At 52.3% G+C, this 17,890-nt stretch overlaps 1 protein-coding gene and 1 long non-coding RNA gene across 4 annotated transcripts; one reads left to right on the forward strand and one right to left on the reverse strand.

The window, feature by feature from the left end:
• Window positions 1–405: 405 nt before the first annotated feature.
• GATA2 (GATA binding protein 2) lies at window positions 406–11,487 on the reverse strand. Of its 2 annotated transcripts, XM_071439670.1 has the most exons (6): window positions 11,059–11,487; window positions 10,027–10,514; window positions 8,772–9,371; window positions 6,030–6,175; window positions 2,948–3,073; window positions 406–2,123 (listed from the first exon to the last, which is right to left on the reverse strand). In XM_071439670.1, the coding sequence occupies exons 2-6, from the start codon at window positions 10,253–10,255 to the stop codon at window positions 1,824–1,826; spliced, it is 1,401 nt and encodes a 466-aa protein (XP_071295771.1). In that variant the 5' UTR covers window positions 10,256–10,514; window positions 11,059–11,487; the 3' UTR covers window positions 406–1,823. The 2 variants fall into 2 exon arrangements, with proteins under 2 accessions (XP_071295771.1, XP_071295772.1); XM_071439671.1 differs by lacking the exon at window positions 11,059–11,487 and having other exon boundaries at window positions 10,027–11,038.
• Window positions 10,012–17,041, forward strand: LOC139595891 (uncharacterized). 2 transcript variants are annotated; one of them, XR_011681166.1, is made up of 3 exons: window positions 10,012–10,134; window positions 16,200–16,251; window positions 16,553–17,041. It is a non-coding gene; the product is annotated as an uncharacterized lncRNA (long non-coding RNA). The 2 variants fall into 2 exon arrangements; XR_011681165.1 differs by lacking the exon at window positions 16,553–17,041 and having other exon boundaries at window positions 16,200–16,443.
• The last annotated feature ends 849 nt before the right edge of the window (window positions 17,042–17,890 follow it).

Raw genomic sequence — 17,890 nt, forward strand, 5'->3', positions numbered from 1 at the left:
AGTAGGCTTAAAAATTACAGGCTTAAAAAAATTTACATACATCCTTTTTTTGTTTCATTCTGGTTTTTTCTTTAAAGCAGGACTTTTGCAGTAAAGATACAATTTGGCTTGATCCAAAAAAAAAAAAAAAAGAAAAAGAAAAACCCAACAACAAAATAGTTAAAATTTAAAAAAATAAAATAAAAAGCTTTTCACAGAGTTAAGCTTACGTGGTTTACATTATCAAACCCCTCTGTTCATTGGGGCGTTTTCATCAGAAGTATACCTAAATATGTACACCGTATGTTATACTGGAGCTTGTGTTCACGAGAGGCATCAGATCATAACAATCAATAGAATACACTTCACATTGGCAATAGCTTTGTTTTCAGTCATTTAAATACAATATGGTTTCATAATGGGAGATTTAATTTTTTTTTTTTTTGTTCTTTTCTTGTTTTCATATAAAATCTGCTACGGAAAACAGACGTTCCCCTTAGAACGATGCTTTCCCTCAGCTCTCTGTGTCTGGGATTTGATGGATGTGTGAAGCTCAAACTGATTGTCTCTCTTTTTCCCCTTTCCAGTGATCTCAGCCTCATTTCTGCCCTTCCTCCCGGTGGACTCCACCGGGGTGGGTGCCTGAGACAGCAGGCGCTGGCTGCATGTGGATGTGGTGGCCACACTGCCCAAAGTTTACCCAAGCAGCTAATCTGCATTTTTAAGCGACAGCTGCCAACACAACAGAACAAAATGCTTCAACCTCCAGAGTCTGCGAGCAGGATGGTTTTTGTGCCCCAATATAGTTTTGGCTGTGCTAGAACTTCTACAGGCATTTACCAAAATTGTGTTGCAGCTCTCACCCCTTGCTAGTGCAGGATTGCCTTCCCCAGAGTTTTTTCTCAACAGTTCGTCTGACCTAGGTTGGCTGGTTTGAGGAACAATAGGGTAGTTGGGAGAGGGGCTCTTTTTAAAAATAAATCTTTCATGTTAGGGAAAAGAATGAAGGAATTGTGTCAAAATAATCACCATCTTGGGTATATTAAAATCCCGTATTACGGCTACATTTTTGCTTTGTTCCTTGCCCTCGCAATCTTTTCCCCCTTCCTGGTAACTTTGGTATGGAAGATAGATGGAGCTAATCCAAGAGGGCTGTTGAGTACATTTCCCCTATCCTTGTTTTGAAGGCAGCTTTTCTTACAGGGTAGCCATTGCAAATGACAGCACAAAAACATGCAATCAGAGGGGTTGAGGCCTTTTGTGGAAAACAAAATAAATATGACTTTGTGTCTGATTTTAAAACTTATGGTTTAATAAAGATGCCCTTTTCTTTCTCTTGTTTGTTTTTTTTTTGTTTGTTTTTTTACTTTTCTTTTTTTTGGCTTTTTTTTTTTCTTCTTTTTTTCCCTATCCCAAACAAAGTCCGCAATAGAAATCCAGCATGTCTGGCTTCCAGTGAGCCAATTCCATCCTGGGAGGCTGCTTATATCTCTTTACAATATTCACAGTAATAACAAAGAGAGAAAGGAAAACCAGTTCCAAGCCTTCTCTTTCAGCTTCTGCCATCTTTTGCTTCCTGCTGGACCATTAAGTATCGAACAGGTGAGTTCTTTTTTCTTATACCTGAGGGGGCAAAGTGCATTACAGGCACCACTACACATTTCTGCAGAAGACCCATCATTTGCAAGGTTTTAGTCCAGCATTAAAAGTTAACCACATGGGAGCAAAGGTCTCCTTTTGCCATCCCTACATTCTCCTCTTGGCAGAACATTGTCTTACTTGCTGTCATCTTAGGCAAAGTCCCATGTTCCTAATATCTGGATGGGTCCCTTGGTCATCAGGTTTTATCCCATGGCTGTAACCATGCTGGATGGGTGTGGGTGTCCAAATGAGATGCTGGAGGATGGGTGGATGGGGGTAGGTGTTGGTAGGATGTGTCCGGAGTGGCTGAAAGGGGGCAAGTGCCCCATGGGTGCCATGTGACTGGCAAGGGCAGCAGCGCTGAAGGGAGACGACTTCTCCTGCATGCACTTGGACAGTTCCTCAAAGCACTCGGAGCCTTTCTTGCTTTTCTTTGATTTGTTGGACATTTTCCTATTCCTGGTCTGAATTCCTTCCTTTTTCATGGTCAGAGGCCTGTTCACCTGCAAGAAATGAGAAAATCAGGCTCATGCAGACAAAATGACTTTATTGTGCAAAAATGAAAATATTTGGACAGCCCCCATGTGTTTTTCCTGGATGGAGACCTTTTTCTGGCCAAAAAAAAAAATGGTGTTTCTCTCTGCAGAACTTGTTTATATTGATTTGTTTAATAAAACCACACAGACAAAAAACCCCTAGACATGAAAAACAAATTGAACTGAATTTGGCAGCTGATGACTCTCTTTCCTGTAGGCTTACCCTCAGTCCTCATTAATTTCCTAATAGAAGATCAAACTAGGAGGCACACGCTGACCCAAACTCAGTCCTGAGACGAGCAATCTTGTACCCGTAACCTCTGTTACCTACAGTGTAAATAACGCTCCAACGTATCAAGTGTTCCTGCTTCGGATTAATTTCTTTTTAAAAAATTAAATAATACAACAAAGCATTAGAGACAATTATTTTTTTACAAGTCAAAATGAAGATAGCCCATCAGGATTAATTTCTGCACAGACCCCCTTCCAAATGGCCTCTGTTTCTGGAGGGAAACAGCACACAAAACCCACTTAGTTAAAACCAAGTGTGGCAGCTCTGTTTTGCCTGGTTTGCCCAAGCCAGAAGCCAAGCTAATACATTGTAATGTCAGTGAACTTAGCATCACTATGCTGACAAAGAACGGCTGTCACTTCCCAGGGGAACCTTAGAGACGGGCAAGGAATAAAACAACCAAACCCCTGAAACCAATAAAAGCCCAGTGAACACCATGCAGTTAAGACATCAATCCACACTAGGCAAGCAGCGACACATGAGATGAGTAAATACTCACATTGTGCAATTTATAGTAGAGTCCACAGGCATTACAAACTGGGTCCCCGTTTGCATTACGTCGCCATAAGGTCGTGGTGGTTGTCTGACAGTTGGCACAACAAGTCCCTGCTCTCCTGGCCGCTGACTAACCAAAAGAAAAAGAAAATTAAAATGTATCATCAGGTGGAGGGAGATCATGAGAAAGGTCGAATTGGACTCAATATTTAGTTTGGGGAGAGCTTGTTAACTAAGATTTTACGGAGTATCAGGGCTGGAGGAAAGCTGCTGTCGGTTTAAAGTTATATGGATATTATGTTTTTGTTTTAATTTAAATATTATCCTATGCAAACTTTCAAGCCGCATGGCACTCCGTGTGCAACGGAAGTAAGGAGAGAAACAGTGAATCTCTGATTCCACAAACACAAATTTTAGAGGGGGGAAAAAATAATCTTGACTTTTTCAAATTTTCCTTTTTCAGGATTCTACAATGCATCCTTCATGAAAATGCATTTGCCTTTTTCTTCAATGACAAATTTTAGTCTTTGCCAATGTTGGGCCTGGGTTTGAAAATAGGGAATCTTTAAGAATGTGATTTTTACCCTTACTCTGGCCCTTGAAAGGTGGACACAAAAGAAAATGAACCACATTACTTAGCTGGGTGCAGTATTTATGAGAGCCATCACTGACAATTCAGTTTGCATTTACAAGTGAAAGGGAGAAAACAAAACCGGCTCCAACTTTCTTTAAATATTTAGCAAACCAAATTTCATGCCTTGCAGCAATGATTCTGCAGACACGTCTGCCGCCTCTGTCCCTACTTAGTTCCTTGGCTGACAAGCCCTTAAACAACTGTCTAAAAATTAAACAAAACCGCCAAAAAATCCACCACCCTTTCATAAAACTATTGTTCTGCTGAAACCAAGGTGAGGGGAAAGAAAAAAGCCCAAACATTCACCCACCTCCCAAAACAAGAACAGGAAAAGTAGAACTGCAGGCGCCCTTGATTCCTGGACGGGCCCTTGTCTAGCAGACCCCACCATAAAGCGTCCTTTGTGCACGGACACTGACGTATAAAGTGTTACGGACAGACTAACTGCACCCCGTATTTTGGGAAATTATTTTCTATTACAAACCCACAGCCCTGCCTCTAGAAGTGGTCAAAACACCAAGACCATTTTGTGCTACTGAATTAATGCTGAGGACTCGATATTTTCTTAAACTGGAGTTTACTTCCTAGAGCTTATCAATCGCTGTCGTTCCCCGGGGCCTTGCTCCCTGGATATTTCTGCAATTAGCCATGGAGATCCATGGGGTGAAGGCCAGCCAAGCTCACAGGAATGCACAGGGCATCTCTGTGAGCAGAGCCGGTCCCAGGGCAGTGGGATTCCCAGGGAGCTCGGTGTGCTTCCCTGCCTGCCAGCCCTGGTAGGGAGCGGGCACCGCTGGAAGCACAGCTCGGCCTGCTCACCCAAGAGGAGCACAGCGTTCTGTTCTCACTTGCTCCTGATTTATGCCATGGCCCCCGGTAACTTTCCCAAAGCTGATGGACGTTCAGCAGCTTTAGGCAAGAATCAGGCCCTCGGAGACTCACATATTTCGGTGCCTTACTCGCCTGTGAGAACAGGCCGAAGGCAGAAAGAGGGGGTACCCCCTACTGCAAATGCACTCATGCAACCCAAACACAATTAATGCCAGACGTCCAAATGCTGACATTATTAATACGATCACTTTGTTATTGCAGGGCAGATGAACAAATTCCCAAAGATGGCCACCTCCTCTCCCCCGCAAACAAGCAAACTACAGTGGAAAAAGGGGCAATAAACAAAGCTGTAAATCAATTAAAACTAAACATTTAAACAGCTAAGCACTAAAAGAAAACCTCTCTAGTGCCCCCCAAACCCTGCACAGTGAGCTAAGTATAACAGTCTCCCAACACACTGGAAGGTGGAGACCTATGTTTGCATATTTGAGATGGCTTACTGATACTCAACTATGCTGCTTAACTCTATGGCCTGTCCCATTCAGTCTGGAAAGCACTTGAGCTTGAGAGACGATAATGTTACACTGTTGTCTTAACATTTTTCTATATGTCAGTCACTTTAGAAGGCAAGTCATTAAGAAGCTTACATAGCTGAAATTCTGACTCAGGACAGAAATCTTCTATATCCCATCCCAGTGCTAGAACAGTAATGCCAATTTTCTGCTCTCTAAACTTCGTTGATATTTGCCCACGAATAGCTAGGAGACTTAGGCACCATAAATCACAAAGCTCCAAAAAATATATTTATTATTCTTAGCATTTTACGCATTATTTGCGGAGTAGAGTGTATTAGAAATTTCAAAACAGCAAGCATGACTGGCAAGGCTTGCCTATAGAAACTCTCTAAAGCTTTTAGAGTCAGGAAACAGATACACAAAGTTTCATTATCTTTAACGTACAGATATCCGGATAGGAAACTACTACCAGGAGCTTAGAAAGGACTTTTTTTTTTTTTAATCAGTCAAATGAAAATACCAAGTATAGGTGACTCCATGGAAAAATAATAGGATTTTTTTTAACAGTAGGGGATTGTCTGGGGAGGGAACCAATATTAATATTGCCAGAGACTATAAGAGTGAAAATTACTTCATGGCTTTTATACAAATAATTTTTGAGTGGGGAGCAGTAGCTTTGACTCATCTGATTTGTTTTGCTTTTCTGGAGCTGGGACTTTTTTTTAGTCCATGGTGGAGGACATTCATGCTCATAACCCTTTCGCTCCCAGTGTGTGCCCAAACCGTCCCAAGAGGCCAAGTAAAAGAGGAATTAAATTAAAAGCTGTCATCTGAGGACAAACGGGGCGAAGGACACCCGATATCCCGCATGCATTGTGAGCGGAGGGAGGCTCGGGACAGCGGCGGGCTCGGTGCTGCTGCCGGGACGGGGAGGAGGGGGAGATGTGCCCCGAGGCACGGCAGTGACCTCGCCGTGACTGACCCCGGTACAGTACAGCTCGGCTCCACGCAGGGGCTCCGCAGCCATGAGGCACGACCGACTCGTGCCTGTGTGTGGTCCCGCTGCCTTATTTATCCCCAAACCCGGGAGAAATAAAGACACTCACCAGCCTTCGCTTGGGTTTAATGAGAGGTCGGTTTTGACCGTTCATTTTGTGGTAGAGCCCGCAGGCGTTACACAGGTAATGCCCGGTGCCGTCTCTTCTCCAGAGAGGGGTAGCAGTGGCTCCACAGTTCACACATTCCCTGCCTTCTAAATGGAAACATGAAGAAAACAGATTTCTTACTTTAAAAACAAATTCACAAAATCTTTCTGCATTTTCAGAAGTCAAAACAGTGCGTTAATTCTGTTAATTAAGCACAACCAGACAGCAGTGACATCTACAGTACAGGCAGCAAGGAGCTCAGTGTTTCAAGAACTCCCAGGCTCCAGTGAGTATTTTATGTCATGATCAGGAATAGGCAGCGCTCTCTGCAAAGTGAGAAAGAGTGACACTCTCATTGTGTCAGATGGAAGTTATCATTTCAGCAAGAATCCCTGAGTCCTCACTGGGCACCGCTCGCCTCCCGGATCTATTGCACTCCGGTGGTGAAATCCCGTGTTCCCCCTGCCACAGAAACACCCGTGCACATGCACACCAACACACACCTGCAAACACACAACACCTCAGAGACAGAGTCAGAGGAAGAGGTTTTCTAGAAATAAATCTAAGCAAAAAGACCTCCAATTCTGCACTTTCTTTTCTGTTGCAAATGCTACAGGATGAGAAAGTAGAGCCGAGCAGACTGGGAAAGGATACAAAATACCAGAGTCTCAGTTATTATTTTTGTTCTAAAGGCATAAAAACGCTGTTAATGCTGTTCTTTGAGAAAGTTCAGTTTTACTGGACATTACTGTAAAAAACAGGCTTGAGTGCTTTTCTGTTTCTGTGATTTTTCAACAATCCAGTTTGGATTTGGTAAGGAGCGGTTTACCTTCCTTATTAGTTTTAGTACAATGTGGTAAACATAGCATTGTAGAATGGCTGCATTAAATAAAACACAACATGTAACTCCAAGATATCTGTTTCTGCATCAGAGAGCTTCCTGCTAAAAGTTCATTTGCCTTGGATGGTTTGAGGGCAGGTCTGCTTAATATAGAAATCTCTCCTAATACCGTTTATGCAAATCCTAGAGTATTTAACTGGAAAGGAAATTCTTTCTGCTAATAACTGAAGCAGGCCATGTTGAGTTTAGCGGGGCTCCCTTAATCTAGGGAGTGGGTGGCTTTTAAACAACACAGTCTAGAGTGAGAAATGAGGGGAGCTCTGCGGCACTGCATTTGTAGCTCTTGTCCCTCCTAGGGCAGGAAGCTGCAGGAGTCGTCCTGTCGTGAGTCTTAGTTTTCCTACAAAAACACTGAGTGGTCACGAACTTTCCCCAGTTCCTTACACTGGGAGCTCCCTTACAGAGGGAAAAAAAAAAAGAAGCAACTCTAAAACAAAAGAAAAAAGGTCCTTGTTTCCCCCATCTAAAAATCAGCAGCAGCTATGGGACAAAAATTTAAAAAAAGCTACTCAGGATCCTTCTTGTCTTTAGAGACCTGGATCTTGAGCCAGATTCCAGACTCAGGAGATTTGGGGTACCCATTGCCTGTAGCTTCTCTTCTAGGCACTAAAAATGCATACACATATTAGCAACTGCCTGGAAATAACAGCAGAGAAAGAATGTATTTTTCCCTTCCGAGGAATCATTTGAAACAGTACTGATGAGCTTGTAAAATAGCTGGTATTTTTGTTGCAAAACTCAAAGAGATCACATTTCTAAATTATTGTCTACTTAAATAAAAACATGTAGTGTATTCATAAGCAAATATGTTCAATGGAATACATATGCAAATGCCTATAGGCCTTTTTATTTTTAAAAGACTGTCTAAATTCAGCCCCAATATATTGCAGTTAATTTCCTTCCATTGGGGAGAATACCAAACCAAGAAGGTCAGTAGAATTATATAAATTGTCACAATTTGTGTCTAGCTGTATAACTACTGTGATTTCAAAGTGGGGTCAAAACTTTGTTCATTGCCCAATTTAGAGATTTAGGACCGCACTTTTAGAAGAAATGCAAGGAAGGGTGAGCATGGGAAAGGTCTGCAGGCAGTTGTTTGGAAGCAGAGATATATCTGATTCAGGGTAAAAAAAAAAAACGAGGGGTGAAGTATTTTCTAGTTAAAGTTAGGCTGGAGTAAGTTAGCAGTGACTGGACACCTTAGTCTTTGCACTGGTATGTAAACTATATTTGAACTTTTGCTCTTGTAAAACGCGAAGGGAAAAAGGCCCTCTGCGATCTGAAGGGGACAGGCCAGGGAAGTTTCGCTTTCATCTTGCACTGGAGCTTTGGGTGGTGTTAATGGAGAGACGTGGAAATTATGGAGGGAGAAACACCTATGGCTGGAAAGTCCCCATGTGTCATCCCTGGGGGCTTGCCTGACTTGAGGGAGCAGGGTCGATCGAGCCTGAGCCCCTGGGGAGCCTGAGGCCTGCTTTTCTCCGATGAAAAGGGTTCGGGTTTCTTTCTCCATATAAATCCCTCTTTGTACAAGGCGCTCTGCCGGCTCAGCGGCCCCGGTCCCGTGCCCCGCGGCCCGTTCGAGCGCCCTGTGGCCAGCGCCTGTGTGCATCGGCACCCACAGGAGCCCAGCCCAGGCTCCATCTCCTACTTTCAAAAACCCAGAGAAGCAGAACCAAGCAGTCACCTGTCCCTCTGTCCCGAAACGCGCCAACGCAAGCACCCAGCCTCTCAGCAGCCCGCATGCTCTCCCCGAGAGCCCGCACGGCCCTTCCAGGCGGGACGCGGCGTGCGACACTTACCCGAGCAGGACCTGGCCTTGCTCCGCGGCTTGGGGGTGAAGCTGGACGCGGGGCCCCCCAGAAAGCTGCCCGGGTGGAAGAGGCTGCTGCTGTAGTCGTGGGCTGCCGGCACGTAGGAGGGGTAGGTGGGGATGGGGTGGTGGGTGGAGGGCTGAGCCCCCATGCTAGTGAGGCTGCTTCTGAGCGGGCTGGCGCTCTCCATCTTCATCCCCTCCGACAGCGACACTTGGTACTTGATGCTGTCTTTGTCCTCCTGCCGAGCCCCGGCGGAGGAAGAAGGGGAGGCGGCGCTGGTGGAGTTGGGGTCTGGGGACACTTCCTTGGGAGGGGTCGGGGGGAAGCCGAAGAGGTGGGAGCCGGAGTGCGAGGCCGGGGTGAGCGAAGACACGGAGGCGGTGCTGGAGGTGCTGCTGCCCGGGTACACCGAGATGGCCCCAGGCGCTCCGGCCGCCGAGGGGTGAAGGGGTGTCTTAGTGAAGGGGCTGACGGTCCAGGGGTTGTGGTGATGGGCAGACAGTGCCGCCTTGCTGCTGTCCAGCCAAGGGATCCCGGGGCTGTGGATAAGATGAGGCCGGCACATTTGACTCCCGGTCAGGCGGGCTGTAGAAACACAAGAGCGTGTGGGGTCAGCGTGGGGCGGCTCAGCCCGGAGCGGCTGGGGAAGACCCCAGCTCCCCGTGGTTGGGCAGCCGGAGGACAGGCGGCCACGGGAGAGACTTCACAACCCAGGGAAGAGCAGCCAGGCTGGTGCAGCAGCCCCTTCCCCCTGTCCCATCTGAGGGACATACCAGCCAGCCCGGCCAGAAGGAGCAAGGGGAGCAGGAGGGGCACTCAGGCAATCCCTTTCCTCCCACCCCATTCCTAGGAAAATGCAGCAAACCCCTTTCTGCTCTATCTTTATGAGCTGCCGTAATGCTCTCTCTTCGGCTCCTAAGAACACCCCCAAATAAAATCCATGGCCGGTTTGAATCGGTTTGTATTTTGCATCCGGGAAGTAGCCGTGTCTGAGAAGTTTTAGCCCGTGCGCACACTGTTTCCCCTTCCTCTCTCACCTCCCCCCTTTCTTTCCCTCCCCTTCGCTAGCCCTTGGTTATCCCTAGGGTTAAAATCCACCCGTGCCTGCCTGTCTATCCTGTTTTCGATCTCCTTTTCCCCGGCTCCGACACACCGAAGCGGCCCCGAGTGAAACTTCTCACCCCCGCGCAGGACACCCGCGGCTCGCACGGCGGGGAAGGGGCCGGGGGTGCTGATTTACCGTGTGCCTGGCTGTACGAGACCCTGGCCCGGGCATGGGCGGAATTGGCGTAGTAAGGGTTGCCCTGGGAGTCCAGGTGGTTGAAGAAGACGTCGACTTCATCCGGAGGTAGGAGCTGCGCTGGTTCCATGTAGTTGTGGGCCAGCCCGGGGTGGTGGCTGTCGGGGTGCTGCCCGTTGAGCACGGCGTGGTGGGCCATCCAGCGAGGCTGATCCGTGGCCACCTCCATGGCCTTGGGCCTCCCCTTTCAGCCACCCCCAGGCCAGGAGCGAGCGGCGCTCGGTGGGGGCGGGGAGTGCTGCTCGGGGGATCGCTTTGGACCCTGCCTGGTGGGTTTTAAGAGATTGGGGTGGCTTTTCTTAGAAAGAAAACCGCCGGGTGGCTGGAGCGCGCCCTCTGAGGCGTGGGAGAGGACCCCTGAAGTCAGCGTGTCCCTCCGTCAACAGGCGGGCAGCGGAGGCAGGTCCGGGGAAGCGCCAGGGCAGCACCTGTAGGGAGAGACAGGAGGGTTTAGGAGCTCGGCAGCCGTGGGTGCGCTGCTCGCCGGGCCGGCTCCCGGCCGGCTTCTTTTCCCAGAGGTACATGGAAGGGGAGGGGGAAGCAGAGCCCCTCCTCCCTTCCAAAAATATCCTGTCCCCAAAACTCCTTGCCTTGCTCTCTCCCTGCTCACTGCCCCACAAAATAAACAGAGATCCATTTCAAACTCTTAACTAAAAACAAAAAGGAAAAAAGAAGGGAAAGAAAAAAAAAGGAAAATAGGGGAAAAAAAGGAAATAGTTTCGTTCTCCCCCCCCTCCTCGCTAGAAACGTCAATAGGAGTTTTTCCAGCTGGCTTCAAAAGCGGGGTAAAAAAGGAAGAACGGCAGAACTAATACAGCGTAGTTCTAGCAAGAACTCCGACTGACACAAAAGGAAAAGGAGGGGGAGAAATAGGGAGGGGGTAGAGAAGAAGAGTGGAGAGAAGGGTGTTTAGAGAAAGCAGCGAGTGCGCCCTGGCAGTGGCGCGGCGACCCCCCCGCGCCCCACACTTACCCGGCGCGGGAGGCTGGGTGGCGATGAATGCCGGCGTGGAGGATGCGAGTGCGGCAAAGAGGGGGAGAACGGAGGGGGAATTAAAAAAGCGGAGAGGGAGAGGAGGGGGCAAAGGCAGAGCGAGCGCGGGAAGAGCAGAGGAGGTTGGATGGAGGGTGTTACTCAGATGGCAAAGCCGCTGCTCTGGCCGACTCGGTCCCATCCCCGCGCATCCTATATGAGCGCTGGCGCCAGCTGGCCGCGGCGCCGCAGACGGGCCGGGGTGCGCAGGGCCGGCGGCCGGGCCAGCCAATCCCGCCGCCCCACACCGCCCCCAACCGCACCCCCGGCCCCAAACGGAGCCGGCCCGGGGGGGGAGCGCGGCAGACCCCCCTCCTCCGCCCCTCTTCCCCCGCTCGCAGCATCTCGCCCGGCAGCGCCGTGGGGGCTTTCCCCGCCCGGGCGCTGCACGCCCCTGCGGGGCGGGGACGGCAAAACGGAGGGGGTCCCGCCGGGGAGTGCGGGGATGCGGAGCGGGGAGAGGGGGGGCCGAGCGGAGATGGAGTGCGGGAAGGGCTCGGCCATGGGGCTGACTCCGCCGGGTGCTGCCCCGCCGCTGAGCCGTGACTTTCAGCGCCGCCGCCGGGATGCCCGCGGCTGGAAATCGGCACCGCGGAGATAAATATGCTAAAATCCCTTAAATCAGGCACAGCAGCGCTCAGCCGGGAGCGGGACAAACCTCAGCCCGGTCACATTAGTTTGAAATAACTGTCTGGATCGGGAAAAAAAATAATTAAAAACAAATAATTGCCAGGCTCCGCGCCGACCTCGGAGACCGACGGGACGAGCAAGGCCGGGTAGCGGGGCCGCTCCGAGCCGGCTGCAGGGCAGGGACGGACCCGGCCCGTAGTGCTCGGGCCGGACCCGGGACAGGGTTGGCCAAGTCGGGCCGGGCACAAGGACGCTGAGACGGAGCGCAGCCTTCCCAGTGGGACTGCGACATAGCTAATGCTTTTTCTTTTTTCCCCAACCTCACAATTTTTTCTTAAAATAATTAATAACAAAAACCAAACATCACAGTTTTACTATTTGCAATTACTCGTGTGCTTTGGGGCGGGGAGCGGAGGTGCATCCCGAATCAACAGGCGTTTTCTGCGGAGTTTGTGGTGCAGTTCAGCGGCAGCAGCCGGGGTGCCGGTCTGGCTTCGCCACCCGCGAAGGTGCGGATAAACCGGTCCGCCTTTGGGGCGGAAAATAATAATAATGGGAAAGGCACAAACAACTCCCCGGAGCGAGGCCGGGCGCTGCTGCGTGTCCCGTTTCCCAGGCGCTCCTGTCCGTTCCTCAGCCGCTGCTTTCGGGGAAAAAGGGAAACGCTGATCGCAATCCTCCAGCCCTCCTGGCTGGGCGCGGGCGAGGACACCGTCCCTGCCCGGGGCTCGGAGCAGCCCCTCCGCTCCGGGGCAGCGGCCGCGGCTCCAGCCCGACGGCGCGGCCGGGGCAGGGGGCGCGGGAGCGTCGGGGCCGTGCGGGTTTGCGCCGGGCCCCACCGGGGGCTGCGGGCGGGGGCAGCCCCGAGGATGCTGCTGCTGCTGCTGCTGCCGCTGCTGCCCCCGGGGCCGCCCCCGCGGCGGGCAGCGCTGGGGGCTGGGGGCTGGGAGCTGGAGCCGGCCTCCCCCGGCCCGACCGCCCCAGTCACTACGACGCCGGGGCTCTGACGTCACCCGTCACTGCCAAATTCTCCAGGAAATGAACTTTTTAAATAATAATAATAATAATAATAATAATAATGCTTTTACTCGCTGCGGCGGAGCACGTCTGGTCGGAAAGACATGGGGGTCCCTCTCTTACTATTCCCCCCCACCACTCGTTGTCCCCCTGTAACCTTCCCCCAAGGGACCCTCAGCGCAGCCCCCGGGGGGAACGCACAGCGCAGCCCGCGGGAGCGGGGGCCATACTGGGGGACCTGAAGGTTGGGACAGGGGGAGGCGATTACGCTTCCCCCCCTCCCCCTCCGCATGCTCTCCTGTGACGCCTCCTCCACCCAAAGCCCGGGTGTCCCGCTCCTCCCGGCCCCCTGACCTCGGGGCTGTGCGGTGGCGCCGGGACCGCGGCGCCCCTCGCCCCCTCCTGCCGCTGCGGGGGGGTCGCAAGCGGCGGGGCCGGGCAGCTCCTCCGGCGGCTGCCGGGCGCGGAAGGGGCGGTGGATGGAGCCGGGCTTCTCCCGGGACGGGCCGGTTGGCCCGGGCAGGCCGGGGACAGGCGCTGGGCCGGGCTTGGTGGGAGAGGGGCCGGGGTTCGGGAGAGCAAATGCGGAGAGCGCACGGGAGCCTCAGTCCCCGTGACCGGGAGGAAAGGGAAACAAAGCAAAAATTAAAAAATAAAAAAAAAAAAAAAAAGAGAAAGTTAAAAGGCAGAGAGAAAACCAAGCGAGCTTTCCAAGAATCCGGTTTCTCCCTCCGAAGCGTTTTCGTTCTGCATGCACCAAAATCGCCCAAGTATCACCCGAAAATGGATTTTTAAATGTTTTGAAAGAATGATGACTATAAAATACACGCGGGCCTTTGCAGGTAGATCCCCTCGGCGCCTCGTTGTACCCAGCGCCGGAGGCGGCCGGGGCCGGGGCGCGCCGCGGCCGGGGGAGCAGGGAGGCGGTCAGCCGGGATCACCCGGGACTCGCCGGCTCCCGCTGCCAGCGAAATCCAGCTCCTCGCTACATGCTTATTAATTAATTTGGATGTTTTAATTACTGTCCTCCTGCCATCAGCACGGGGACCCGATTTTGGGTTTTTTTTGGGGGGGGGGGGGCGGGGGGGAATGGGGTGGGCTGTTTGTTTTAGGCAGGTGATAAAATCGCAGTTAACGAGCTGATAATTCGTTCGTGTTTGTTTTAAAAGACAAATTGTAAAGATTAATCAGGCGGCTTGATTTATGGCGAGGCAGACCCCGGCGCTGCCCGGCCAGGGCTCCCTGAAGCCCCCGGCTCGGGTTACCCGAGGCCCGGCAGGCGAAGGAAAACAAAAGGGGCGAGCGGGTGGCGGCGGCGGCTCCGGGACCGGCTTCCCCGGCGCCCGCCCCACCTCCGGCCCGGGGGTCCGGCTACCAACTCCCGCCGCCGGGTGCTCTCCTCCGGCGGCCGGCGCCTCTCCTCGCACCCACCTCTCGCCTTCTGCAACCCCTCCCATTCAAACCCTTTGTAAAATAAATGACCCCTCCAGCAGGGATGAAAGATTTCTGCTGAGAGCCCGGCTGAGCTGAGAGACTTCCTAAGCGGCCGGCTCGCAGTATGTTGGTTTATTTTGTTCTGTTTTGTAATTTCATCCAATTTTTTTTTTTTTTTTAATTCCTGACGTGTCCCGTCCTCGCTGCCTGGTTCTGGCGAACCGGGTGCCGGCTCTGGTCTCGGCCGCTCACCGCCCCGGCGGCACGGCTGAGGTTTTTAATTGAATTAATGCACCCGCCGGGAGCAGCAGCGAACTGCGCTGGCTGCTGGAGGCGAGCGGCTTAGCTCCGCTCCGCAGCCCGCCGCTCACACGGCTGGTTAAGCAGCTCTTCCCTCAATTTTCTGCCAAAGCTTCCCCGGAGAGGGTCCGGCCGGGCCCCACTCCTTCATCCCGCGCCTGCCAACCCCCTTTTACCTTCTTTACCGCCTTCTTCCCCCGGGCGCTACAAGCTCCGTTTTATTACCTTTATTTTTATTATTATTATTGCTGTTGCAATTTATTTTTCTCTTTTAATAAGGGAGCTTTCCCAGATCTGGAAGCACAACTGGTTATTTTGATTTGATTGACAAGTGATGTCATATCATTAAGGGAGGGGGGAGACGACAACATGTTTTAGCAACAGTTAGTAGTGCCATGTGATAGAGTTGACACCTATTCTTGGGCAGAGGAGAAGGCAGAAAACAAATAAGCCGGCGCCGCACACGGACCATTTATTTACATGTCCGGAGAGGGGATTCTTCCTCTTTTTTTTCCCCCTTCATTCTGGGTATTTGGATCTGGGAAAAATTGTACCTGAGGAGACCCCGCAGACCCCAGGGCACGTTCCTGCAGACGCCCCTTTCCTGGGGTGCCCCCGGGGCCACACTGTGTCCCGGTGAACGGAGAGCGGGCCGCCGCGACCTCCCGGGCAGCATCGCCCGCTGCCTCCCCGCGGTGCAGCCCACAGACGCCAGCAGGGAGGGCAGGAAAACTCCGTGAAAGGAAAGAAGAAGAGGGAGAGAGGGAAGTGCTCGGTGCTTAGCACCGCACGGGGCCGCGGCGCTGCCGGTGCCGGCGGGCGGTGTGAGAGCCCCGGGCGGGCTGGGGAAGGGGCCGGGAGGGTCTGCCGGGGGCGTCCCGCCCCTGCTCCCCCGCAGGATGGGGAGAGCCGGCTCTGCCAGCGGCTCCCACCCGCCCGCAGGTAGGAGCCCCGGGCAGCCGCTCCCTGCGAGCAGCCCCCGCACCCCCATCGGGTGCATCTCCCTGGATTTTTAGGGGAGAGAAAGTTATTGCTTTCTGCCTTAAAAAAAAAAAATTATCGGTGTTTTCGGCCCTCTGGTCTTGTCTCCGCTTTGCTTTTCGTGTCCCCCCGGCTCCCCCGTCCTGCGTTACTAAATCGTATTAATGGCTCCTGATAGGGTTATAAAGTGACACAGTTACCTCGTAACCACAAGACCCTTATTTAAACTGCATTAAGGAAAAACAAAAAGAAAACAAAAAGGAAAAAAAGGCGCTAGAGATACGACCAGGGGAATAAATCACGGAAAATTTAATCTTTTGCTTGTTTTTGTCAATACGCTATGGTCCATCCCGCAGAGGATTTCTGCGGGATCTGTACCCCACCGTGGGAACCCTCGGTCCCACTCTCACTCCCGACACGCTCCCGCACACGCCTTCACCTGCGCTTTGTCCGCAATTTGCCTGGTGCCCGCAGCCCCCCGGCTGGCTAGGCTGCAAAATAAAGGAGAGGGAAAGCCTCAAGCAGACCCCAGCCTGCCCACAAAACCGCCTTTTGTGTAAGTTCCCGAAGAGAAGTGCGTGCGTGGGGAAGGGGGATGTTGGACACGCGCAGTTTTGTCCAGAAAAAGGTATAATTTTCTTTTTCAGGAGCTGCCAGGAAAGATTTCGTTTGTAGGATCTCTCGTTAATTTTATGGGTTTTTTTTTTTTTTCTTTCAAGGTTATTTCGGAAGAAGCTGTTGTAGGAGGGAGGAACGAGGCCGACCCCGCAGGTTTGATTTGTTTCTCCTCAGGCAAAACTTTGGTGGGGAGAGACCGACCCGGCACAGTGAACGGGACTCGACTCACGCCTGCCCCGAGCCGCGGGGCTGAGCCAGGCCGGAGCTTAGACTTCCGAGGAAAAAATATTTGCGTTTAATAAAGATGCTCCGTGCGCCGGGGAAGAACAATCCCCGCGACCAAAACTCGCACTCCCTTAGTGAAATCGCTTTTCTTATTGAAATCGCATCAAAACCAGGCAGGCTTCGCTCCTGGACGCTTCTCTTTTTTTTATTTTTTTTTCTTGCCTTCCAGCCTGAGCAACCCAAAGCAAAAGGAGGATAAAGAGGGGAACTTTGCACATACAAAAACAGAAGAAAAAAAAAAAAAGGCGAAGGGGTGAAAGAGTCGGCGGAGAGGAGCGGCCGTGCCCCGACGTGCCTGGGTAATTTTAAATCATGCAAAGCCCCGTAAAGCTGCCGCACGGGACTGGGACGGGAGGACTCCCCGGCAGGCAGGTGCAGAGAGAGCGGGGCCGGGCCCTGCCGGCTTTCGGGGCTGAACAAACCCTCGCATCTCTTTTTTTTTTTTCTTTTTTTTTTTTTTTAATGCCCAAATCTGCCAACAAAGGGAGAGAGGAGATAGGATGTAGCTGCGGGGAGGGGACGCAGGGCTCTCTGCACACCCTGTCTCCGGGAAATCTCTGCCTGGCCGCCCTGGGTGAAATGCAACTTTCCAAGATGGAGATTTAAATAATCACCCCAGTGACAATGGGAAAGGAAAAAAAAAAAAAAATCAGAACAACCAACCAGGGCCCGGCGGGGCCGCTCCCCGCGGGGTGCGGTGCGGGGAGAGCCCCGCCGCCGGGCAGAGCCGGGGGAGCCCCGCGGTGCCCCCGGGCAGACGGGCGCTGCACCGGGCTCCGCCCGGCCGGCTGCGAGGCGGCAGCCCGGGAGGTCCGCCCGCACTGGGGACATTTTTTCGTTCTTTACAAACCCTGCCAGATTGGTCCCTGGGGAAAACTGCCCCGAGAGAAGCGCTCCCGCAACGGGACCCGCGCCTCGGCACCGCCAGGGCCGCGCAAAGCCGCGCTGCCGCGGCCCCTTACCTTGGCTCTCGCCTATCCTCGTTTTTCTTTCAGTTCTCCGCGCGGTGCATGGGAAGCGCCAGTTCTGCTCCTGGCGGGGCCGCTCCGCGGGCTGGGGAGGGGTTCGGCCGCCGGAGCCTCCCCGGCTGCCCGCGACGGGAGCGGCGGCTCTGCGGCGGGCGGAGGGGCTGCCGCCGAGCGCGCTGCTGAAAACTGCCAGCAGCTCCGAGCTGAGCCCTTTTTTTTTTCCTCCGTTCCCTCCTTCCCCCCTTCCCTTCCTCCCTCCTCCCTCCCTCTCCTTTCCTCTCTCCCTTCTTTCCCTCCCCTTCTCTCTCTCACTCTCCTGCATTCACGGATGGCACGGCGAGCCACTGTGTATTTATGTACATAATACGGCAGCTCGTCCCCTCCACTTCATTTGCATCATTACAATATCTGTACAAGCACATCACATTGTCTGTTGCTTGCACCTTTTGTTACGGTTGCTGTCACAGTCTACGCGACTTGACTTTCATATTTTAAATGAATTGATATTATACCAACAACACGCACTCACATCCCCGGCG

The sequence above is a fragment of the Agelaius tricolor genome, unplaced genomic scaffold (genome assembly GCF_023055355.1).
Source record: "Agelaius tricolor isolate 1412-34295 unplaced genomic scaffold, bAgeTri1.0.p SCAF_14, whole genome shotgun sequence".
NCBI lineage: Eukaryota > Metazoa > Chordata > Aves > Passeriformes > Icteridae > Agelaius > Agelaius tricolor.

Excerpts from the sequence above, each read along its gene's own strand:
- GATA2 (XM_071439670.1), bottom strand. The coding sequence starts at position 10,255 with ATGGAGGTGGCCACGGATCAGCCTCGCTGGATGGCCCACCACGCCGTG. Across the intron at positions 6,176-8,771 it reads CAAGGCCAGGTCCTGCTCGG|AAGGCAGGGAATGTGTGAAC; the intron begins GTAAGTGTCGCA and ends GTTTCCATTTAG. Across the intron at positions 3,074-6,029 it reads TTAAACCCAAGCGAAGGCTG|TCAGCGGCCAGGAGAGCAGG; the intron begins GTGAGTGTCTTT and ends TCTTTTGGTTAG.